Source organism: Loxodonta africana, chromosome 2 (assembly GCF_030014295.1).
Source record: "Loxodonta africana isolate mLoxAfr1 chromosome 2, mLoxAfr1.hap2, whole genome shotgun sequence".
Taxonomy (NCBI): domain Eukaryota; kingdom Metazoa; phylum Chordata; class Mammalia; order Proboscidea; family Elephantidae; genus Loxodonta; species Loxodonta africana.
Window position 1 is genome coordinate 94,891,727 of NC_087343.1, and position 25,427 is coordinate 94,917,153.

The 25,427-nt window shown below is 37.0% G+C and overlaps 1 protein-coding gene across 13 annotated transcripts in view; it reads right to left on the bottom strand.

Annotated features, from left to right (window-relative positions):
• Positions 1-3,468: 3,468 nt before the first annotated feature.
• MEF2C (myocyte enhancer factor 2C) overlaps positions 3,469-25,427 on the bottom strand; it is a 155,267-nt gene continuing 133,308 nt past the window's right edge. For 10 of the 13 annotated variants that reach the window (XM_023545622.2, XM_023545618.2, XM_023545613.2 and 7 more), the window contains 4 exons: positions 14,733-14,905; positions 12,228-12,357; positions 11,491-11,626; positions 3,469-5,788 (listed from right to left, as the gene is read on the bottom strand). In XM_023545622.2, the coding sequence (XP_023401390.1) occupies positions 5,467-5,788; positions 11,491-11,626; positions 12,228-12,357; positions 14,733-14,905 (761 nt within the window). In that variant the 3' untranslated portion in view covers positions 3,469-5,466. The remainder of the gene's footprint in view (positions 5,789-11,490; positions 11,627-12,227; positions 12,358-14,732; positions 14,906-25,427) is intronic. The other 3 variants (XM_023545621.2, XM_023545620.2, XM_064273952.1) reach the window with 1 other exon arrangement.

Consider the following 25,427-nt stretch of genomic DNA (forward strand, 5'->3'; position numbering starts at 1 on the left):
TCATTTCATCTCCTGTTAGTTTATAAGGAGTCCCTGGGTGGCACAAACAGTTAAATGCTCCACAACCTGAAAGGCTGGTGGTTTGAACCCACCCAGGGGTAACGCCAAAGAAATGACTGGGACCTGCTTCCAAAAGCTCACAGCCTTGAAAACCCTAAGGAGCAATTGCTGTCAGTCAGAATCGACTTGAGCACAGCCAACAATTAGTTTATAAGATTCTTAAGGGCGAGGGTTAAATATCTTCATTCATTCTGGATTCTACCACACAAGTTGCATATACTAGTTGATTAATGAACGCTTGCTGAAAATGAAAAAAAGAAAACAAAGAAAAAAGCATTGCTGTTTAGAAGCCATATGCAGCATTTCCCCTGAGGTGCACTCCTTTTTTTCAGAGCAGGAATCGCCGCTGATGCAAAAGCATACGTTCCTCCGCTGGCGAGCTGGGGCCATCTTGTTTTCCTTGTCATTTTCCAAATTAGTCCTTATGAGAACATCCCCTTTCAAAATTATAATTGGATTTCAATAATGGATCTATTTTTAGTTTCTAAAATTGTATGAATTCACTAATTTACTCAGATAAAGCTAGATATAAGCCTGTATTTTCAACCTTTTTTAAAGTTAAACTATTTTGATGAAAAAAGAAAACTCAGGGAACAGTTTCTTCATATTTTAGTTTAAAAAATAATTGAACTTGTTTCATGGTAGTGCCTTTCCTGCTGACTTCTGGAAAATTCTGCGTATGAAACAGCTTATCAAAAACGCTTCATGTAACCACTTTGATAATGAAGTAAAGCCACTCAATAAAATCCTCGGACCACCCACACTATCTTGCCCCAAGAATCGTAAAACAATTCACCACCCAACACAGATATCCCCATCCCCTCTTTTTATAGTATTCTGAGTTGGAAACTGAGACAGTTTATCTGTGCTTGTAGCAGAAGCCACCTTTACAAAACACGATGAAGTGGAATAAATTTGAACATCAGGGTATTAATTAAAAAAATGCACCACGGACACTGCATCACTAAGAAAGCCAGTAACTTTACTGAATTGTCTGCAAAATACAAATTATACCTTATTTCCAGCAGGAGAAACTTTTGAAAATTTCCCACTTTTATTCACTACAGACAGCTGAATTAAGTCCCTTGAGATACACAGATGTGGTTTAACTTAGTTATAACATCTTGTCATCTAGTGGCGACAAAGTCCAGCTTATGCCGCTGTGAGCCTCTATTTGAGTATTTGTTGCAAATGCTTGTATGCCCTCATTTACAAGCTATTTTAATTACTGTCATTTATTGGAAACAAGTCCCCAGAAAAAGAAAAAGAAGAAAAATGATAGAGCAAACCATCTGAAGCAATCCAAGTCCTATGCCTACAGTGACCCAGGTCTATGTTTCTCCAGGCGAACACGGGTACTGCACTCACACCACAGCAAAATGCATCGCGTAGCTGACCTCTCTGAATTAAACTGAGGTATGAATCAATTTGAGGTATGAACAGGGAAGGCAAAATGCAATACTCGATTGTGAAAATAACCAAAATGGACAAATTTAATGTAAAAGATATGTGGTTTGGATTGCTTCACATCTTTGGTTAAAACATATTAAGAAAACCCTTTAATTACATCTGTAGTCTGAAGCATTCTAACAGACACCAGTATTCCATCAATCTTCAAAAGATCTGCAGTGGCAGGAAATTAACGCCATATAAGTGACGACATCACAGCAGATGGCACAAACGGGAACAGATGAAGGATGCCATGCTAAGGCAACAGCCTTTATTGAGGGTTCAAGTGGCTTCTTCTTCTTAAAAAAAAAAATTTTTTTTTTTAAAGAAAGAAATACAAAGCATTTACTCTCTGGAAAAACAAACAGAAGGATAAAAGGGGCAAAAAAAAATGCTAAGTTAAAAGATGCATATTTAAGGAACACAAATACATAAAAGTGTGAGAGGGCAGATATTCTTTGAAAAATTGTATTGGATTTTTTTTTTTTAAATTCTCTCATTTTAGTTAACCTTAAAATGATCTGAGCATGACAGGAATTTTCATATTCATCATTACAAAATGTTAAATTCCATCTTTGGGAAAAAAATAAGCCATTTTTATACTAAAAAACACAGTTTTTAAAAAGGTTGAAATGAACAGCTTCCACGCACCAATGCATACAATATACGGGTTGTACAGCTTGCGTATATTGCATCACTGTTTTCAGTATTTTAGCTTCATATTGTTACCAAAAATCTTGTAAAACAGGATTAGATAAAATAACAGGTAGTTATGGGAAATGCCACTTACGGTTTTTTACTTGCAAAGAAGAATGTTGCCTAAAATGTTACTCTAGGTCGGGTTGGTAAAGTAATAATACTCCCCTGGGGCTCTGCCCTAAACTCCTGACTACAAACGATTTACTGTGATAAAACCCAAAAACCAAACTAGCTTTGCAAATACAATAAATGGTAAATTACAGAGAAGGTGTAAGGGTAAAGATAGACGAAGTCTGTTTACAGAAAGTGACTCACCACAATCAAAATTGTGCTTCTTCTCATTAAATCATTACATTAAAAAAAAATTCTCAGATTATCCCTTCACTATCTTGCCACCACTCTATACGAACTCAGCAGTGGGAACAAGAGATGACTGGCATCCATTTTCAAGTGATTCTATTCTTTTCACGTTCTTATAAAACTATTGTCAGAACTGCTATAAATAGCCAAGGCTTCTGCTGGCAAGCTAGCTTACTTTATCTTCAGCTTTAGAAATTCACCTTTTCTTTGTTGCTGAGGCAAATTGCAGGTAGAAAATTAATATGGCTATTTCTTCATATTTTCATATAATGACCCTATCCCACCCACCGGTAAGTTTCTACTGATACTGATAAACTCAAGTGTTTTGAAATGACAAAGAACGTTTGTGACATGTTTGCATATTTTATATACATCAAGTTATAACGATGGGTTATAAAGATGAGATCAAGTTTATGGTAAGGAAGATGATTTTCTTCGCTTTTTTTCCCGTTTGCATGAGTTAACATGCGTGTGTGTGTGTATTTTTAGGGATGATATTCTGTTTTTCCTCCGCATAAATGTTCTTCTTTCATGTTCCATGGATACCTTGAGTAGTGGGATATATGAAATGGTTGATCTTTTTTTTTTTTTCTTTTTAGTATATAAAACGTTAGTACAAGGCAGGCTAGCATCCTATATGGATACAATCAAAGGTGCATTGTGGTCTAATTGTGGATTTCAGATCAAGTTAAGAAAAATATAGCCTCGTTAATAAGATCTATTGGCTTCTGCCACCCAGCGGCAGCCTTTTACAACGAGAAACACATAGCAACTATGCAAGTGAAAGAAAAAAATGGATAAGAAATAGCTTAAACATGATCTAGCAGTGCTGACATTACTGTCTATATCTTTTTTTGCTGTGTATGTCAATGCATATGACTGGAGACAAATCGACAGATCTTCACATTCCAAGAGAAGGAAAATTATTCCTGGACTGAAACATCTTTTTAACGATACGTATTAACTTTTTTTTTTTTTTTTATGGCACTCACTTTTTAAAGGGTCTGAAAATTAATCCCTATTGATGAATATTAGACAAGAGTCATCATATTTTCTTGAAAAATTAAAAAAGGGACATAGAGAGGTTCTTCAATGGGATTTTTTTTGAAACAGCTATTAAATCTCTTTATTGAAGAAGAAAATAGATGACATACATGCTTTATGCAGAAGTGACATTTGGGGGTCCTGACACATCAGGATTGTTCAACAGTCCTATATTGCTGACAAGATGGTTGAGGGTCAGTTAAAATAATTGGCAATGGATGACGAAGCAACTATCCCTTTACCTGCTTCCTTCTTGTCTAGCACCCAGTCTTGCACATTTTTCTTCTGTGGGAATTTATAACCTATTCACCAAGTAAACTCCATATCACTTGTTTCTAGGGCCATATTTGCAGGACATGTGCCACAACAGAGCTTCTCTACTCTGGGCGTATCTCTAAAAAGCATATCAAATTCTAGGCTGAAAACCAACCTGATGGTTTAGGATATGGGCAAGTTGTGATATGCACTTACTGAATTCCAAGATGCATGGTGAAATGGTGAGATCAGAAAGGGGCCCTGCATTTGAAAAAAATGCAAAAAAAAAAAAAAAAAGTAACAAAAAGAAAGCATGAAAGAAACCAATCAGTATATACAATGGATGTCAGGTGACCCAATAGATTGCTAATGTATTAAAAACAATTTAGGGTGTTGCAATGTGATATGTTCTAACCCCACAGGTTATCCTTTTAACAGCTGACCTTGAACTTATAAAATGTATGCAGAGTAAAAGAAAACAGAAAGAAAATAGTTACTTAAATGTGCAACTGCACAAATATACCCCCCTCCCGCTATTAAGATAACAAAACTTCTGCTATTACCATAATATTATATATATTAGAAAGCTATACACAAGCATGTTAATTTCACAGATTTTTTAAAAGATTCTTAATATTTTATATAATTAGAAATACACATTTCAAAAACAAAACTTCTACAAAGAGAAAACAGTTATCTTGGTTAGCAAAGCATGGAGTTCTTCATGGCTTAGGGTAGTGCTTTCTATACAAAAAGTCCTTTTTGGTTTTTTTCAGGACTGTTTAAAATATTAGCGAAGCTATCAAGGGGGAAAAAAAAAACACATTTTGGCTTAAGTAAACTACAAAAAGCCACAAATGCTTTGCAAACTCTGTCTTACCTTTTATATGAAAATAAGCAAAATGTAATGTACATATTTTTATATTTTTATTTAATAAGAGATGCAGACCCCGATTTATTTATTTATTTAATTAAATACGTTAGCCCTCAAACTCCACATTTTTTTTTTTTTAAATAGGTATGGTCCTCTGTTAATGGTCTTTGATTCTTTTTAATGAGTGCCATACGCCAATGATATGCCTGCAGGTTTGTGAGCATTCTTGGGATGTTAGGTGACCTGGCCTGTTCCTAACATTTATTTACCCATGGCCACCCATTGCCGGGTCTGTCCAAAACATCTATACATTTTTCTATATGTTGCATAACAGCTGCTCTCTCTTTCAGTAAAGATCTGCCGCTTTTGGCAAATGTTTCCTTTTGTCTATTTACAAAATAACGTTGAACCTGCAACATGACACTATCTATTGTAACATACATTTTGCAAAGGAGCACAACAGTGAAAAGAAGTTAGCCTTAAAATCTATTTTGTACAAGTGTTCTGTTGTACAACTCAAGTGCTAAGCTTATCTCAGCATTTCTGTTTATCTTTATACTGTATCACTGAGGCAATTTAAAAGTACTTTTACAAAACAGAGTACCTGACTTTTTTTTTTTTCCACACACGGCACATATAATGCATATCGACCCCCCTTCCCCGTTAAGGTATAGCACACACACACACTGCAAGAAAAAAAAAAAAACTATTAAGTAATAATCTGATCATGTTGCCCATCCTTCAGAGAGTCGCATGCGCTTGACTGAGGGACTTTCCCTTTCGTCCGGCGAAGGTCTGGTGAGTCCAATGGGGGAGTGGAATTCGTTCCGGTGATCCTCTCGGTCGCTCCCATCATACGAACTGCTACAGCTGCTCAAGCTGTCAACAGGAGATCTCCCCGCCTCGTGGCGCGTGTGTTGTGGGTATCTCGAAGGGGTGGTGGTACGGTCTCTAGGAGGAGAAACAGGTTCTGACTTGATGTTGAGGCTTTGAGTAGAAGGCAGGGAGAGATTTGAACTCTGAGATAAATGAGTGCTAGTGCAAGCTCTGTAGGAGGAAAGGAAACCCAGTTACAGATGGAGGAGGCCTGGAGCCCCCAGGAACTCACAATTACATAAAACATCAGCTTAAAGACTCGCATAGACACCAGAGCACACCCAGAGGCAGGACAGTGTACTTGGAAGCACTCAGGGCATCGCCTTCTTAGAGTGATTTAGGATGCCTTTATTGATATGGCTGGTAGTGATTACAGTATTTAACAGGTCCAGGCCTCATGAATCATAGCTCTCGTCTCTGACAGGCTCCCCAAACACATAGGCTACCATTTCAGAAAGGTTTAACATGACACGCAGGGAAAAATCATTTTGTGTGTCCATGGAGTTTCTCTCTACACTAGTTCCAAAATTAATGCTGTAATCCTTTACATATAGTATTCAGCTTTTGAATCAGAGTTCTTTGATTTATTAATACCTGTGCTTGATAATTATTTCCAAATGCTCATTATGGATATAAATATTTCCCTCAAGCTAATAAGCATGTAAAAATTAAGTTACATATTCTTCAGAGAAAACGAAGAGAGTTCAAATGTCAAATGAACAGTCCCATAAAATGTTACATAATAACTGTCTGTTGAAAAGTCTGGGAGAGGGGAAGGAAGGGAGAGGAAGAAGGAGGTTGAAATTTATCTGTAAAAAGGGCAAACCTTGGTTTAAAAACAGACATTCATTTCCACTAAGACTGATAAAAATGTGACTATCTTCATCCTTCCTTAGTTACACTGGATAAAAATACTGTCCATTTCCACTACCATCTCAACTTTGCTATTGTTGGTCACCCCCTGCTGGTTACTTGAGATACCACTCCTCTTATTTTTAATTGGCATTAGTTGATGAACTGGGGTTGCCTAAGAAAAGGCTGCTGCAAAGGAAAGCCTCCTGTGATTTTGCTGTGTTTATAATCCTTAACCCTCTGGTTTTTATTCCTAGAGAGTTTAATTTGCCCTTCTTCCAAAATGTGGGAGAACTTGGATACCTGAAATTCTGGAGGGAAAAAGTGTGAAGCCCTTAAGTGTAGATTAGCAAGCCAACCTCAATGACTTTGATCAGGACAAACCAGAGTAACACTGCCACATCAGTGTTACTGTCCTTGCATCCTGGTTGCACTAACATCCATGGCTAGGGTCACGATAACTTGACCATATTGTCAAGAGAGTACAGAAACTTCTTTTAGCGAGGAAGAGTCAAAGAATTACCCGTACAGACGCACCCATTTTAAACAAAGGGAAGCAAGCCCATCTACTAATGTTTGTAAATATGTTACTTTCCAGTGGAGAGGAGTAGGTGGCATTAAAAACATGATTATGCGGAGGGAGAGAACGATTATATATTCCAGAAGAGAAAGTGGGGTAACTTGAAGCTGGTGTTTTGGCAGATGCAATAAAGGCTAAAGATGTATACAGATATAAAATTAGTCAGAAATGAGTTTATCTTTGAGTGATGTTTTATACAAAAGCACCACCTACTGGCAAAGAACTACTTTCCTCTTATTAATCGACAAGCTAATATAGAGAACGATATAAAGGGAAATTATTTGTTTCCCTAAAAGCCTTGCTTTTTCTGGCTTTTATAATCTTATAGACTCAAACCAGTCTTGACATTTAAATCAAGATACTACGTTGAGCATATACAATTTTCAATCACCTATTTATATTTATTTATATTTGGAGCTAATTATTTGTAGTTCATTCTTTTCTAGGCTACATTAGTATACTAATTTCTAAGAGTTTTAATTAAATTATCTTTAAATCAAGAAGACATTAAAATGGGGGGGTCACCTGTATTTCAAAAGAACCTATAAGGGTAGGCTATTTTCTCTTGGTTCAAAGTTACTTAATGATTCATTTTGATGTCAGAGGAAATCATCTTTTGATTTCTGGAAGAAAGAATTTTCCTGGCCCTGGATAAGAGAGACTATTTCACTAAGATTTAATTAAATGCTTCTATCATGAAGCACATAACTGTTTCATAATGAGTGTCAATTAGGAGACTGAAAATAAAGTAGCAAATAAACGCTTTTGTCTGCCCTTTGACATTTAGATTGTGTCTTCACAGGCAGGGTGACATGGAAAATGAGAAAAAAATATTTGGTCAGCCAGACCAGTAAAGGCAGTTAATCTAGATAAACTGAGCAAAAAACAATATATTCAACATGGCTGCTTCTTTAACAAAGGTTTTAGAAGCTGAATTATATCTTGGTTTTAAAATTCCAATGTCAACTGGCTATATAGGTTTAGCTGCATCTTCTCCTTATAGAAGATACAACAATTATTGGTTATCCCTTTCTATAAATAAATAAGTCAGTCCCTAAGTTTATCTTTCAGTGGCACTTCATTTGACACTGAAAGCACATATTAAACTTTTTGAGTAGTTCAGGGGGCTAAATCCACAGTAACGAAATGTCAATAATATCATAGATTAGCTTCACTATACCAGGATATAATGGGATATGGGACACAAAATAGAATGGAAATTTAGTTGTCCACTCGGTTATCAAAGAAACATTGTCTTGAAAAGAAAAAGTAGTATTCAAAGAATTTCTTTTTTTTTTTTATTTTTTATACATGCTAGAATCAGATATAAGCATGTCGGTCTACTTGTTCTCGAGAACAACATTTTATAGTCCTAAGTAATCGTCAAATACTTCATATGTGTGTGTGATAAAGAGGCAAATGGGCAAGATTAAGAGCCAGGCATGCAAGTTGTCTGTATCAAGTCCTCTGTGCAAGTTTTCATCTACTACAGATATGTGCTTTAGAACTGGGCAAACACTTAATGGTCCAGAAATTAAACATGACTAGATAGTTTATTCAAATTCCTTACTGCCCCGCCTGGAAATTAAGACTATCAGACTATACTTAATCCAGCCTTTTAAGAAACATCTCTAGTCCAGGTTATCTCTCTCAGTATGTACTGAACGTCCACATCAACGAAGGCGATGCACAGAAACGCTTTCAGAAAACAGATTGCCTTTTTGTTTAGGTAATAAAAAAAAAACAAAATACTTAAAACTTGAGGGTCATTTCCTCAAATATTAGTATTCAAATGAATGTCACTAGCCCTTATTGACAAGTTCCTGCTGTCAGTTCTCTCTGCTCCCCACCTCAAACCAGTTTATGTTACTGGGCTTAGCATATTATTAGGCAAGTGAATCATCCCCAAACTTGGTTAGATAAAATCAGATACTAGAGCATTTTAAAAGTATAGCTTTGAAGACTTAAAGGAATTTCCAAAGTACCAAGAGCTCTATTATACTATTTTATTTGAGAAAGAAGTATGGTAAACCTCTTGGGAAACCGGGAATATATACTTAGTAAAAGGGAAATATATTCTACTCTTTTAGAGGGGAAATATATTCTACTCTTTACTTTTGAATATTGTATCTATCTGAAATAATTTGAAACCACCACAGAAGTATATAAGAACACTTTGGCTTTGAAAACTGTTTAGTTCTTTTAATTGATTTACATGGAAAGAAATTATCCATATAACTTATTTAACATAAATGTTATACCTTAGAGTTTTTTTTTTTTTTTTTTTTACAGGTTAGCATTTAATTGTGTGAGCATGAGTAGTTCATTTGAGGAATTTTCTTTTTAAAAGCTACTGTGCATGTGTGAGATTAAAAAAAAAAAAAAAAAAACCCAAACCCATTGTTGTTGAGTCAATTCCAACTCCTAGTTGGCCCTATAGGACAGAGTAGAACTGCCCCAGAGTGTTTCCAAGGAGTAACCGGTAGAGCTGAACTGCTGACCTTCAATTAGCAGCCATAGCACTTAACTACTACACCAGATGAAGGAGGGCCAAAATTGGAAGGACTAGGAGGGCTATCCATTCTAGCATTAAGGGAAGAGATTAAGTACAATCAAAACTCATAGACCAACTTCAGAGTTAAATTATACACCATGAGAATCAGTGTTGAAATAAACCCAGTGCCAAACAAAACGTTTTATCCTTTGCTGTTGTAATTCAGTTCCTCTCTAGTGCAGGGCTGTCTCATTTTCTGAAACCTGTTAGGGGCAACAGAGAACTGGATTCTTCTCATGTAACAGAAGACAGTTTTAAAAGTATGGCATAGTTAAAATATGTAAATAAATATGGATTTTTATGTACAAATGCATATTATCAGGTATTACTGAAAACAAAAGAAAGCCACTTTCAAAGAGAATATGGCTTTTTACATATCACTGATAGTTTTTAAGAAAATCTAGTCCTATAAAGGACAGGTTTTGTGAAAAATAAGAAAAAGTAAGAATGAAAAAGTTAACCTTTTTTTTTGACAAGCAGCATGGACACTGGATTCGCCACTGAACCACAACAGTATAACGCCACATGTCAATAAAATCACCTGGATGGTATTATGTGCTTAGTGATAATTCCTTGGAAAGGTTATTACTGTGGTACATATCTACTCGGATGGTCAAAATTCCGGAGAAAATTTAAACGTCCTAAAAGGTGAAACTATCGCTGATGAATTTTTACTGTATTTTCAAAGTTAACGGTTTTCTCAAGAAAGTAGGTCAACAATGTCATGTAGAATTTATTATTTACACGAAAGGTTAGGTTTCCAATGACAGTGATTAGTGAGTAAGATGTACATAACCAAACTGTGAAGGGGTGAAGATCCCATAATCAGACCACTAATCTCTGCTAAATCAATGAAAGCTAGCAGGGGGCTGGGAGTGGGGAGCACTAAGGGACATGAGCTTGTGCTATCAATCAGTGGTTTTTATTCTAAGAAATGTTTTTTTTCTCCTTAGACATATGAATACAGACCTAGCTGCCTATTCTAAACAAATGGACTAGGTTTATAGAATGTTTCTAAAATCTAAAACCTTGTTACTGTCAAATATTTTATATCTTCCTAGTATTTTCTTTTGATGATGAATTGAAGTTTTGGAGTCATTAGTTAAAGTCAAGTCCTAGGTCCATGTTAAATCTCTCTCTTTTTTTTTTTTCTTTTCAAGATTCCTCTGATTTACAAGAAGGAGTGTGAGTTGTGAATTCAGGGCTTCCTAAAGTTTGAATGTTTCCGTAGACAAATGACAGGAGCCATGTCTATGATAAAAACGTATCTCAAAGCTACCACAAGAGGGCAGAAATTCATATCCACTGACTTCAGAAAACAAAAAAAATTATTTTTATATCCAAATTTGGTAACTGATATATATATATGTATGTAAAAAAAAAATTAATACAATATCTGCAAATACACAAATATACTAAGAATCCATTATAACTATATGAAGCCTTTATGTTGATTAAATAGCTTTTCCTATGAGTATTTGGTTAATATTAGCATAAACTCTACGGTTTATGTTAACTGAGAAGGATTCTCAAACATTTAAAAGACTTGTAACTATAAATGCCTTCTTGTTCCCCAAATGAACTACATGAAAACTAAACCAAATGAAAATTCTACCCTTTATGGATAGAAGTGGAAACAAATATAGCCTAAAATATAAGGAAAAGAATATGCCTTATTATCACAAAGCTCCCTGTCCTCTTAAAGAATAAGGAGAATATGTTTAAGCTCCTTGAAAGGTATTGATCTGATAATTACTTTCAGATTTTGATAACATAAGTAGAATTTTACACCCTCTGTGGGACATTCAAGCACATATTTGGAGATTGTCATTTATTCTTTAAAAATACACTGGAACTTTATATTATAAGAAGAATAATATTGCTTACCCCAGTTGACTGAGGGCGGATGGTGGCATGTTATGTAGGTGTTGCTGTTGCCAGCCAGTTACTGAGCCAAGGTGAAGTGCGCTGGCAGTGTTAAACCCAGAGAGAGATGACAGGTCTGCGCTACTCAGAGAATACTCTAGATTAAAGAACAAAACAACAAAGGAAAATTATTTCATTTGGAAAATTCTCAAATGTTGAACCATTCAATTTCTAACATATTCTATTCATATTATTTATGATTGCTATTGTATATTTTTTGACTCTTTTAGGGGAAGAGGATAAAACAGCAGGGACAATTTTAATGTAGAAAGAACAGATTACAGCAAAAGTAAGTGTTCCATGATGGCTTCTAAGTAGAACAGCCTGCAATTTCTAGTTTATTAGAACTACACTCTGGTATTATAGTACATAGGCATTTGATGATGGAGAAATATTTAACTATCTCCAGAAAGTAATCTTTCTATTACACCAAAGAAATAACAGCTCAATTTCCTTGACCTGGTGCTTCTATTTTGAACTTACGTTGGGTTAATTAAACTTCCAGTCACTTAAGAAAGACAAGATATGGATATCACATTTTGTCTTCCTAAGGAACCGGTAATGGTACACTGACTGCTCTGGATACCACAGCCACTAAATAAAGCTTCCAAACAGACTAAAGAGATAATATTGCTTTATCTTGCTTTTTAATAAAAAAAATATTTAATGTACTATTTACACATGGTGAAGCTACTCACCGGTACCATATGTTGTTGAAATGGCTGATGGATATCCTCCCATTCCTTGTCCTGGTAAAGTAGGAGTTGCTACGGAAACCACTGGGGTAGCCAATGACTGAGCAGACTGGGAGTTATTTATCCTTTGATTCTTTTAAAGCAAATAAAAAAGACATTATTGATTGATTTTTTAAAAAAGTTAAAAATACTGTATTTCTGTATTAGTTTTGCACATAAAGAGATAACTTGGTATAAATCTCATGAAATTAATCATTTAACATGTGTCTCTATGAACTCTGCCAACCCTATCATTTACAATCCTTCAAGAGACCAGTTGTTGCCATAGTAACCCATTACATCAGTATCTCCTAGGCAACTGAACTAGTAAAAGTACCATAGCTTTATTATGGGTAAAAACAGACTATGTTGAAAACTGATGAAATATGTATACTGTACTTCCATTGTTTCAGCTTTTATTCAAATGCAAATTAAAAAATTAAAATCAACCATGGTGGTTTTTATGTTCAGTTGTACGTACAGCAGAGAGCAGATGGGTAGAAGTTCATGCTGTACTCTGACCAGCAGGTGGTGCTCTGACCACTTTTTTCAGATTCTTTTAAACTCTCAAACTAGATGGCAAAGCAGCTAAGGCTTATATTTAACTCCTTACAGCAAGGAGATTAGAGATCCACAAATACATAAAGATCATTAAAATCTAATTACTAGAAAAAAAAGTATCTTCAAAAGTTTTTTAAAAAAAAGTGTTATTTTTGTATTCAAATTTTACTCTAAGTGCTAAAATACTGAAAACAAGGCTATCCCTTACCGAGGCTGAGCCAGAAAAATAAATAACCTGACGTTCTTTTCACTTGTGAGTTACACTAGAAATTAATAGCACCGAAACATTTAGCAATATTGGCATAATCTTGTAACTTCCAGAATTTTACACTTTTTTTTTACCACCTCCACCTAAAAGTCGCTTTAGATTTTTCCCTTGTACTCGTCATTTTAACAGAAGCACTCTCGCCACTTACCAAAAGCAGGTCGACATCCTCAGACTGAGAGCATGAGGAAGGAGTTTTATTCATTAGTGTCTGTAAATATTTAGAATTGGGCAATATCTTTTCAACAAAAGGAAAAGCATCTTCTGATAGTTGCACGAGTTTAAACAGTTTTAAAACTCAGGCTGTAAAGATAGCTCCCTACAAAGACATCCTTTGTCTCCTTTAATGAGCTGTTTGTCTCCAATGTGAAGACACTCTATCCAGTTTTCAGCACAGGTCAGTGTCTCAACATTCATTATGTCACCACCACATTTTGAAAATAAGATTGTACTTGGAAACCCCACTTGCTGGAGGAGGGGGAGCTGCACCTGGCTGCTGGGGACCTGACCACTCACAGAATCCCTGGGAAAGCATCAGTTTTAAGGGACCTGGAATAAATCTCCCGATTGCAACAGCATGCCACGGCCCACACTGGTTGGCTGTGGCCCTGTGGGAGGTTTTATTTATTAGACCTAGTCTTTTCCGAAGGGAATGTTGCATATTATGTGATTTTTTTTGGTCGATATTCAAAATTAATCTGCACTGTGCCATAATAAACTAATCAGCTTGCAGGACTGTTTTACCCTGAAGCTTGCCACAGAGCACAAAAAGAAAAAAAAAAAAATATATTTGCAGAATGATCTAAATTTGTCTGCTGAATCTTGGTTTTAAATGTACTCTCTCCTAAGCAAAGCTAATCTGGAGAACACTGATGTAAGTCTCTTTGTTGTTGAATTTGGCCTCAATATTATTTTAATCTTAGGCATGCAGGCCCAGGAGAAGGACAGGTCGATGAATATTATGTATATATTTATCTTTCATATTTTTTCTTAGAAGGGCCCACAACTCTTTTTTTTTTTGATGTAAAATATAACCCTTGTTCTCAGAATGCCTAGGATTTTAAAACAATTTGCTTTTGAGAGCTAGGTATATGCAATAAGTACGTATGCGCAAAGATGAGTTGAAGTCATGCATAGGAATGTGATATGTAAAATTATCACAATATACCTAAAAAAGGATTTTCAAATTAATAGGGGAAAGTACATCAGGAAATTATAGAAAACATTTTTTATTTTTGCACCTTTAGGACATAAAAAATTGTAAAAATCTAGTATGTAGTATCTCATTCATGAGTCCGATTCTACCACTGGTCAAACCATATGTCCCACAAGCAGGGTAAGAGATACTTTTTTTTTTCCTAACGGTAAATTGGAGGCTTTAAAAAGAAATGTTTTCTTTGTCCCAGAACCCCAGATCATCTACAGGAGTTCACTGGATCTTGGTTATTTTTAACATGGAAAAAGCAAAAGCTAACCAATTATCAGAAATGATAGCTACATACAAACAGGGCTCCAGCAATACCATTGAGGTGTTACTTTTCTGGGAGAACTTAGGTAGTTCATAAAGCTAGACAAATACAGGAATGACAAAACATATAACAAAATATTGTCAACATTTATTTAAAATGTAGTTTTGCATTTACCACTGATGGCATCGTATTCTTGCTGCCTGGTGGAATAAGAACTCGGAGATCTGGTTTACGGTTGTTCATCCCTAAATTCATGGGTGGGGGAGATTTTGCTTGCATATTCTTGTTCAAGTTGCCAGGTGAGACCAGCAGACCTGGCGAGTTTCGGGGATTGCCATACCCATTCCCTGTTCGAACAAAACAAAGAAAGCATTCAGGGAGAAATTTAGACTCAAATATGGCCCTAGAGAATACACTACATGGGATTAAAAATAAAAGCTTCACAGGGTAAGCTGTACAATAAACACATATGGGAAGATCATAAGATGACTGGCAACTTCCATGGAAGAGTAACCAAAACAGTTAATTATTTAGTATCCCTCTGAAGAAAGATTAAAAACTTTTAATGAGGAGAGACCTAATATTCATCAACATGCTCAGAAGTCAGTATATACTTCTTTTCTGTTTAAAAACAAAACAAAACAAAAAACAACAGGAAGAAAGTCAGACAGTTGCTCAGGGTCTAAGAAAAGCACAGAATTGGTCCTGCGCTTTCATCGACTTGCTCGGCGGAGGCCTGGCTGGTGTGACTCACTCTTTCAGTCAATTGGTTTGGGTTTTATTTTCTCTGTCTGTGTGTCCTTAAATGAAAAGGGGCATACCAGCAAGACTGTAATTTCTAGGACATGCAGGAGGAGGGGAAGCTTCAGACACATTCGCTGTTCAGTGTTCCTTTTCTCTGCGCGAACTCTCTCTCTAGTTTTCCTTTAGTCAGGTTAACCCTCCTCACTAAGTTCAGCATGTACCCCAAATGAAGCTTTGCTTTCCTGCTCACACAGAACTTCAAGAAGCAGGACTCCTTCTCAGGAGCTCAAATGAAGTGATGCCGCCCCCAGGAAACTGCTGACTCACCAAGGTACAGGAATAGCCATTGATTGAGAATACTGCAAAGGTTTTCTTAGGCCTCTGATGTTTAGCACCCTACTAACAGAAACATGGATATCTGAAGGTCTCCATTTCTCATGCTCCAAAATATGCTGCTGCCTGACAGGGAGTTATAGGGGGAGTCCATGGGAAACGTAACCTGAGCTGGAAGGAGAGCCGACTCAGAAAGTCCTGGGCTGCCTTCCTCCCCTGCCTTTGATTTGGAGAGTGACAGAAACCAACCACCAGGTTCAACAATCCTTGCTAGAAAACCAGACAGTTGTTTGCAGAGGCTCTCTGAAGGAGGCAGTTAAACCTCATTGTTATTATCATCATTATCATTATCACAAAACACAAGTATCTATTACCCTTGGATCTATGATACTGTGGGGATGCAAAGCCAAGGCCCTGGCCTCGAACGCCCTGCAGTCCCTTCTGGTAGTGCATAGACATGTAAAAGGTACAGATAATACCAGACAGCCTAGGGTGAGGTGCCTACAGAACGCTCCAGATGAGTGTTGCTGAGTTCATAGGAAGGAAGAGATTATCTGATAAATATCCAGGGAGGAGGCAGGCCTTGGGCGGGGGCAGGGGGGGTGCTTTGAAAAAGGACAAGAGACAGAGATATATGCTAGGTTTGTGACTAAGTACTGGGAAAGGACCGCGGTAGGAATTTACAGAGCACAGTCTGGTTAGAAGGGAAGGAGCCCTGATGGTGCAGTGGTTAAGCACTGCGCTCATAATTGAAAGGTTGGCAATTCTAACCCACTAGCTGCTCCATGGGAGAAAGAGGTGGCAGTCTGCTTCCACAAAGATTTACAGCTTTGGAAACCCTATGGGGCAGTTCTAGCCTGTCCTATAGGGTCACTAGAGGGTCACTATGAGTTGGAATTGACTGATGGCAATGGGTTTGGTTTGGTTTTGCTTAGAAGGGAGCTAGAGAAAAGAGAGGGGTGGTGGAGGCCCTGGAGGACATGGAGGCCAGGTTGTAGAAGAGATACTGAATTCTAGGCTAAAATGTCTTGTGCTTACATGATGGAAATATAGAACCATGAAGGTTTCAGGGCAGAGGTATAACACAGGTCTATAGATGGTCTTTGGGATACTGAGGAATTACAGAGTCCTGGCAGTGTGGACGGAGCCCTGAAGGCCCAGTGGTTAAGAGCTCAGCTGCTAACCAAAAGTTCAGCAGTTCGAACTCACCAGCTGCTCCTTGGAAACCCCACGGGGCAGTTTTATTCTGTCCTAAAGGGTATCTGAATTGGAATCAACTTGACAGCAACGGGTTTGGTTTTTTTGGTTTTGATAGTGTAGACAGAGAACTATCTGGAGACCATGGTGCTGGTCTGAGATAGAGGCAATGAGGAACTGGGAAGGCAAAGCACAAGTATATTTTAGCAGATATTTTTGGGAACATCTTTTGAATTAGGATATATTTGAGGTACACTGTGTAGAGCATATTTGTTCTTCATATCCCATTCATTTACCTGTCTCATTTTATGCATGAATAAACAGGCTGAATATGTAACAAATAACTACAAAATTAAATCTGTCAGTTGGATTAGGCGTAAAATTCTCCAAGTTATTGGGGGTGGGGGCACTCAAAAAATAAAACAAACGGAACGCCTCTAAAGCATGTATCTCGTACATAGTAGTTGTTAAAGGTATGTTGGTTGAATCTGAATAGAAATTACTCTTCTATAATAAAACTTGGAGAAAATTAGTTACATTCTCTGAAGCCAGCTAAATATGTCAGAAGCCAAATTTTTCTTTTTACAGTTAATTTGGACAGTTTTCTGTGGCAAAAGTTATTACATAAAACATATTTACCTTCTCTCAGCAGGAGAAATATAAAACAAAGAATACACTCATTTTGAAAAATGCTTGATAAAATGGAGTGCTCAGAGAAGTCCTGTATTTACTGTGTCTTACTGAATCATTATTGTAAATATGTCAGAGCCTTAGTTTTAATTAATAGATTTTGTTAGATAAAAAGGGAATTGAGGAAACGAAGGCAAAATCGCACTAGACTTTCCCGTCAGCTGAAGTTCAGACTGACATGCTGAATACATACGTCACTTATCCATTAAGCCTGTATGTGATCTGGTTTAAATAAACAATCAAATGGAAAATTAGCTGGGTAATTTCAAAAGAAGGGGGAAAAAGAAGTCAGTTAAGCGGTGCAATGAAGCTTGAATAGATCAGAAGAAACTAAAACCCCGGCTCGGTAGATGCCGATACTGGTTTGCATGGAGGAGTAATTTTGCTAAAAGGAAGTAAAACCGCTTCGTGAAATGTGTTGTCCTATGATATGACAAGCCCTGGGCCAGTGTGCGAAAATGGAAATGCTTCACAGAGGCTCTGCGAAAAGGGTTTTTTTAAAAAAAAAAATCTACAGTAAACTTTCTGAGAAATTCCAACAAAGCCTACGTCGTTTTGCCCACATTTTAAACAACGATCTGGGGAAGACGCATTAAAAAAAAAAAAAAAGAAAGAAGTAAACAGACATTGTAGTTTTCCACCCAATAAATTCATCAAAAGGTAAAAAAAAAAAAAAAAAAAAAAAATGATTTCAAGAGCCTTCTGCTTTTCTCTTGGAATATGTCTTGTTATTTAGAAACGAAGCCGTTTTAGAAGATTAGTCACATATTTTAAGGTGTTTACATATTGAATGTAAAATATTTTGAACCATGATGACACTTCTTAAATTCATATTTTTAGAGCCTCAAGTTATTTTTAAGAACAAATAAATTTTGCTTTCTTACTGGTGAATTTCTGCTGTTTTTAGCATATTGTGCCAGCTAGCATTTTGGAGCCGTATAATAACCATTTCTGTTTCCAGCCACCAAATTGTTATTCTTTTGGCATAATATAGATTCAGGAATGCAAGACTGTGGATTCTAAGCCAGCGATATAGAAACCTATCATTTGAAAATCAATGATGAATACATGCGTGTGGTTTACTGCTAAGAAGAGCCTGCATTTAAACCAGCTCAGAAACCGCAGTCTCCTCCTCACTCAGAACGCTGTGGCCTGGGCTGAGCCTGCTGTCCCACCTTAAGATAAATTCACCAAAGAGAATGGTCTCATTTAAATTCAGGGGTTGCGAGGGGGCTGGGCAACACCACCCCTCAACAACCTTCTAATATACAGATTAAACCTTTCTTCATGCTATGTTTTAAAATTACGGTCCGCCTGGACAATTACCAATTTAGATGTGACGGCATGCAGATGTCACATTCCCCGACCACTTAAAAGCACAAAAATTATATAGCACGAGTGAATGGATTTCCTGATTATAGATTATAAGAAAACGAAGAACAGACCAACTTTAGAGTCAGTTTGTTTTACAGTTGCAGTTGATTAAAAATATTGTTTCATTAGAAAAATAAAACAATTTAGGCATTCATAATTTAATTTGTATAAAGGAATAATAGAATCTACCTCTACTGGTTGCAAATTTCTAAACACTCATATTAAAATTAGTGTAAATACACTGACTTGAAATGCGGTGTTAGGAGAAAAAAATATATGTATTTTTTTGCCTTCCCAGTTAACTTGCAAACACTTGCTGCTGGTCTTTTTTTTTTTTTTTGGCTCCTATTTTAAGAAGTTGTAAATTCAAAGAACATATTCCTGGCTTAAGATGTTATGAGGAGGACATTTTGCCTTGTCTCACAGAGCTCAATTGAGCATGTAGCTCTCTTTGAGCCCAAAGTTCTGGAACTTTGTCTTATTTGGGTGTTTAGACATTATGAGACTTCTTACTTTTTTTTTTTTTGGCACTTTTCTGGACTCTCAATTATAAATACAAGCATACAAAACTAATAAGCACAAAACAGAAACTAGTCCCTATAAACCAAGGCCGATTTCTTCACTGGACTTATCTTTTTTTTTCAATTTCCCAAATTAACCTTGTTATCATTCACCCTTCCCTCCTCCTTTTCAACTGCGTATCCACTCAGATAACAAATCTTGTTAAATGTTCTTCAAAAATGCCTTCTGGCTACACCTATTCTTTCCATCTCCACTACCACCATCCTACTTTAGATTTTCCTCCTCATTTGACTAGGATCTTTCAATACCTCCCCATCTGGGTCCCTAGTATCTAGTTGAAGGCTTCTTCACCAGGCCTGAAGATGGGTTTCAGGAAGGCTGTGAATTCCTGAAAGCTGCATGCAAACTTTTGTGTGTACGTGTGATGATGCCAAATTTAATGTACAGTCCCAATCCACCCAGGGGAATCTCTCTCAACCGCCACTTCCATTATGTTCCTTTTTCATATATTGCTTAACCCTGCTGGGTCAGTGCCCTGCGCCTGGCTCTCAGGACTGTCAATAGTTTGACCCCCTCTATCAACCTAACTTAATTTCCAAAGTCCACAGCCAGGCTCAGTGTCCTCTTAATATGCCCGAGTCTCTTCTCTAGCAGTTCCCCAACAGGGAGTGCTCTCTCTCCTGTCTAATTGAATTCATCCTTTAAGGAACAGCTAAAAGTCTCAACTGTTTCATGAAGCCTTTCAGACAACTTCAGCCCGTGCTGAACTCACGTTCCTCTCAACTCCTGCCACAACTGGAGGTGGTGATAGAAAGTAAAGCGCTAGTTTAAATGTTTCAGGTGCTCACGAAACAGACACATAGAACATGTTGGAATTATTCTGGAACGACACTAAAAGTTACTGAGGGAATGTGGGGTAAGAACTGAAAACGTAATGAGTAATTTGTTAATTTCAAACAAGACTCTCTCTTCTTCATAGGCTGCTTTTGACAATTTTCTGTATCAGATAATGATTGCATAGTGATGACCAGGTATACGATTGAGACAAGCTGCTTATCAACCGTATACTGTAAAAGCCAAGAAATCATGCAAGGACCCACTTACTAAATTTGTTTATAGAGAGGTAATTTGAAGAGTCTTTTCACCTGTTGCATTTCACAGCACATTACCTTAGCGTAAGGGGAAGTGGTAGAATCAAACAAAGTGGAAATATTCCCTAATGGAAATGAAAACTTTAATAAGACACTAGATCTTTTCTTCCACACTGACAACTGTTTATTGTCATGGGTTCTCTTTATATTAAGACAAATCTCAGTGATATTCTATTCATACAGAACGTTCCACAAAAAGGTGGGCTGCATGGTATCCTAAAAAAAGAATGATGGGAAGGTGGCCATGAAAGGTGAGTAGAATTTTATTCCGTGGTTTAGGGACAGAGACTTCCCGGAGACAGGGAGTGCACGATGGAGAAACCTCAGAGTCCCTACTCTATTTGAGAAGGAGTCGCTTCTTGATGCAATGAGATCATTCTTCTCGAATGAAGATGAAATACCAGCTATTCTAGAGTATGCAGTTTCCAGAGGTTGGAGAAGTTGACTTGGCCAACATCTGGGCCTCCTAAACCATGTTAATGTTACACTAAACTTTTACCAAACTTTATACTATAGAATATGAGTAGCCAAAGATAGCTTCTGAGTGGTGGGTGACATCATTAACTCTGTGTGTTGGCAATGGAAAGGTGATGAAAGGGGTTAGACTGCTCTTCGGAAAGCAAGTTAGCATGCTCCTGCCACAGAGCACATGAGAAACGGATCCGGATGAGGCTGCAGGGTGAAAAGATTTACAAAACAGTCAGGAGTTGAGGGCAAGGGAGGATAAAGATGTTGAATCTAGGTTTCTGTTAGAGTTCCTTCAACACTACCGAGCCCTAGTTTTCTCAATGCTAAGTAATGATTTCATTAGTGTGAGAGAAGCATAAAAGTAGTCATCTGAATCAGAGGCCCCCAGATATGTCTAAGGCAGTCATTACCAATATGGCCATGCAATAAAAATATTAATAACAGCAAACACTATATGTGTTATACTACACCAGGCACCTGGTAAATGCTATATAAGTGTTCATTATTATATGTGGATTTAAAAAATCTTTAATCCTCGGAGGTACAACCTTATAAGGTACAAATAGTATCCATATGTTACATGATGATAAAAGTGAAGAACAGAGAGGTCAACTAACTTGCCCAACATCAAACAGCTAACAACTGGAGGAGCCATGATTTGCAACTAAGCAGTGTCCAGAGTCCATGCCCTGAAGTCAACACTGCCCTGATCCTCAAGAATCAGTCATGCTGTGAGATTTTGCAAAATTCTTGTGAGTCAAATCTCATTCTAAAATTACAGGAAAAAAAAGGAGGAGGGGAAACAAATGTGAGAACAGGGACAGGAGACTCAAAGGTCCTCCTAAACCAAAGGCAATATAGAAGCTCGAGGGGCACATTACATGGTCAACTCAGGATCATAAATACAAGTTCAGGTTCAGAAGATGCTGAATGTACATGAAAAGGCACAGAAGGTGATGTTCCAAGTCATATTTCTGATATCCTTCTGGATAAATATTTACTAATAGGGAATATTGGGTTTAGCTACATTAAATACCAGAGCAGCTATTTAACTTTCAACGTGCTATTTTAAATGGATGATCGAATATGCTCTTAAAGGTAGATTTCATAATATTTTAGCCAACAATCTTCTTTTCTGCAATAGACTCAGGAGGTGAAGATACTTAACTATCTACTATCAATTTAGGAGACCAGCTTTTATCAGAACCACTCAACATGATAACAAAATGTCCAGTAGTATACAGTATCTGCTATTAGTTGTTATCTGTAAAACAGTTTCTAATGTACGGGTGAATACAATTGCTTTCTTTAGTAATTTGTTAATGGTATCTGATTTTGGGGAGCAAACTGCCACAGGAAAGCATTAAGCTCCCTATAGTTGAAACTCTGATGGTATTGATTTGCTTGCTTTTACTTCAGCCAAGTGTTTTACCCTCTTAGATTTTTTTTTTTTAAGAACAATTTTGAAAACCTTTATAGCATATTGTCTTGGTAAAGCAAAGGTGTTATATGCATAACAATGCTCACAACTATCAATTAATTTTATATTTGACTTTTAAAATGTTTTTAAAATTAAAAGTTAGTTTCCATATCAGGACACTGTTTTGTGTCTCAAATGAACATGTCTTTTCCTAGGGAATTCCCTCAAATCTTACGTGATAAACTTGCACATTAAACCCATTACTAGCAGTGATTCTTTTAAAATAATTTTTTTTTCGTCGAAAAATATTATGACTTTCTAGACTTCAGTCCTGTAGTCATTCTCCCCTGACTGCCTGAAAGCCCATTAAAAGCTGGAGGAACGACATGTGATTCAGCTGGTGTGAACCATCATTAGTGTTTTTTTTTGGAGAAAAAAGGAGATCTTCTTCATGGGATGGCTCTGAGGGAAAAGGCAACCACAAAACACTTGGGGTCAGAAATCTGGGAATGATGAAAATTTCAATATGCTTAATGTAGAATGGGGGCAAATCAGATTTCTGATTCGTATCCTGCTAAAGACTTCTGATTTCAGATTCTTAAACATAAAATCAAGTCTCTACTCTTTCTGGGGGTTTCTTAGGGAGCTAATAATATAATTGCATATAATTCTATACTCTGAAGAAAATCCTGTGAAACCTCAGCGACTGCTGTGGTGTATTCTTAGAAAAATATCCCAAGAATACACCAATGCCAAGACTATTCTTGGCTGTACCAGTTAGAGGGCAGCAGACATTCTAAAAAAGGACTTGTCTCTTCTGCTTGACCAGGTCATCCTGGATGCTGAGCCAGAACTTTGTGAATTCAACATCTAGCCTACTTGTTCTGCGCTTTGTTTAGTGATCTTCAGTGAAATTAACAGTGTACCTGCCAACTAGATACAAAACTTTAAATATACAGCATATATTATAAACTCTGGACTGTGAGGCAGAAGTAAACAATTTTTACTTATACTCAACTGGTTTTCCAAAGATTGAGAATGTCTCTGCTAGTTTACCACTCTCATTCGTCCGAATAGTCATGCGAGTCAGGCATTCTTGCTCCAGCTTTTGAGAGTTGAGGAAATTGAGTTTCAGGAGAGTTCTGTGACTTGCCTGAGTTCTCCCCGTCAGTGGGCGGGAGAGCTCTGATTTGAATCCAAAACCCAGGCTACTTCCACTACGTTATTATAAGAGCCAGCTGTTTCAGATTTAGAATGCATCCTTGAATTCCACTCCCTAAATAAAGGCTCCATTTGCACATAAGAAAGAAATGGGCAAGCTGACATTTCTAGTACATGAAAGCACTTGAAATATATTGCTCCACTCTGGGTACTGATTTACTGAAGGGATAGTTTTAATTGCACAATAAAAGTGATATTGAACCTTCCTATCTTTAAAAATTCCACTTAACAATGAATGATAGATTTATGACTCATTTAATTGTTCACTTCTTGTGAGTTTGGGACTGTCTCTTTGCTAAAAATGAGGGGGTGTCTTCATTATTGACACAGTCGCTCACTCTTTCAGTCATTTTTATAAACAAAAATATTGAGACAGCATAAATTAGAGAGAACGTGACAGAAGAGAAAGAATAATTACTTGTGGTTTTAACATTTACACAACTGCTGCGAACACATCAGAAGTTCATAATGCTCAAAGTGAAATGCGTTGCACTGCGCTGTGCTGCGCTGCTTTCACATTCTGCCTCAGATTTATTACCCTATCTGCTTCACTCCCACCCGTGAGTACGGGGGCCATGCTGGACAGCTCCGTGAAGCCTACAAGAGAGCCACTCACTCGCCAGTCGCTCACTTACTGCACATTTGATACTGATTACGGGAACTGCATTGAATTACCTTTTTTTCGGGGGGTTAGAAAATCAAGGATATAGGTAATACAATATTAACAACAGCTAATATTTACTAAAAGCAGGGATTATGCCCTGGGTGGTACAAACTGTTAAGCGATTGGCTACTAACCAAAAGATTGGTAGTTCGAATCTACCTAGAGGTGCCTTGCAAGAAAGGCCTGGCAATCTACTTCTGAACGGTAAGAGCTCTTGAAAACTCTGTGGAGCACAGTTATACTCTGACACACATGGGGTTGCCATGAGTTGGAATCGACTCAATGGCAACTGCTTTTTTTTTTTTAAACTCCGTGGTCTGTAGTGGGATCTATGGTAGATGCCTTGCATAGATATTCTGGCGTAGTTCTTACAATGATCCTTCAGAATGGAAATTCACAGAACTTCCAAGGGCAATATGTTGTCCGGCAATATGTTGTCCCTAAAGGAGCTGGTATGTCATGCATTTCCCTTACTTATTTCAGTATTCTGAACAGCTATCTCTGGAATATTTTTCCAAATTATAGCTTGAGCAAAAAATTCTCCATGATTTTATAATTTTCTCTGAGTTGCTTAACATTAGAGTAAATCAAAGATTCCCTTATCATGATTATTATGTAAATTACTGTTACGTTCAAATATGTAAATTAACCATAGATTTAGATTTGCTATTTTACTATACTATTTTTTTTTTTTATAGTAACCTCTATCAGTATGAAAAAAAACCAAACTCATTGCCGCTGAGTTGATTCCGACTCATAGTGACTCTGTAAGACAGGGCAGAGCTGCCCCACAGGGTTTCTAAGGAGCAGCTGGTGGATTCGAACTGCTGACCTTTTGGTTAGCACCCATAGCTCTTAACCACTGTGCCACCAGGGCTCCTATATAAGTATAGCAGAGCTTTTTTTTTTTTTTTTCTTATACTACAAACACAACGTAATCAGTTCTTTACCACAACTAGAGGCTTTAAGAGGGGTCTAAGGTCCTGGAATTGTGACATGAAGGCATGGTGTTTAGAAAAAGTTAGCTAGTAAATACTGAGTCCAGTTTAAACACTTAAAATGGAACACTAATAAAGAAATGCAGG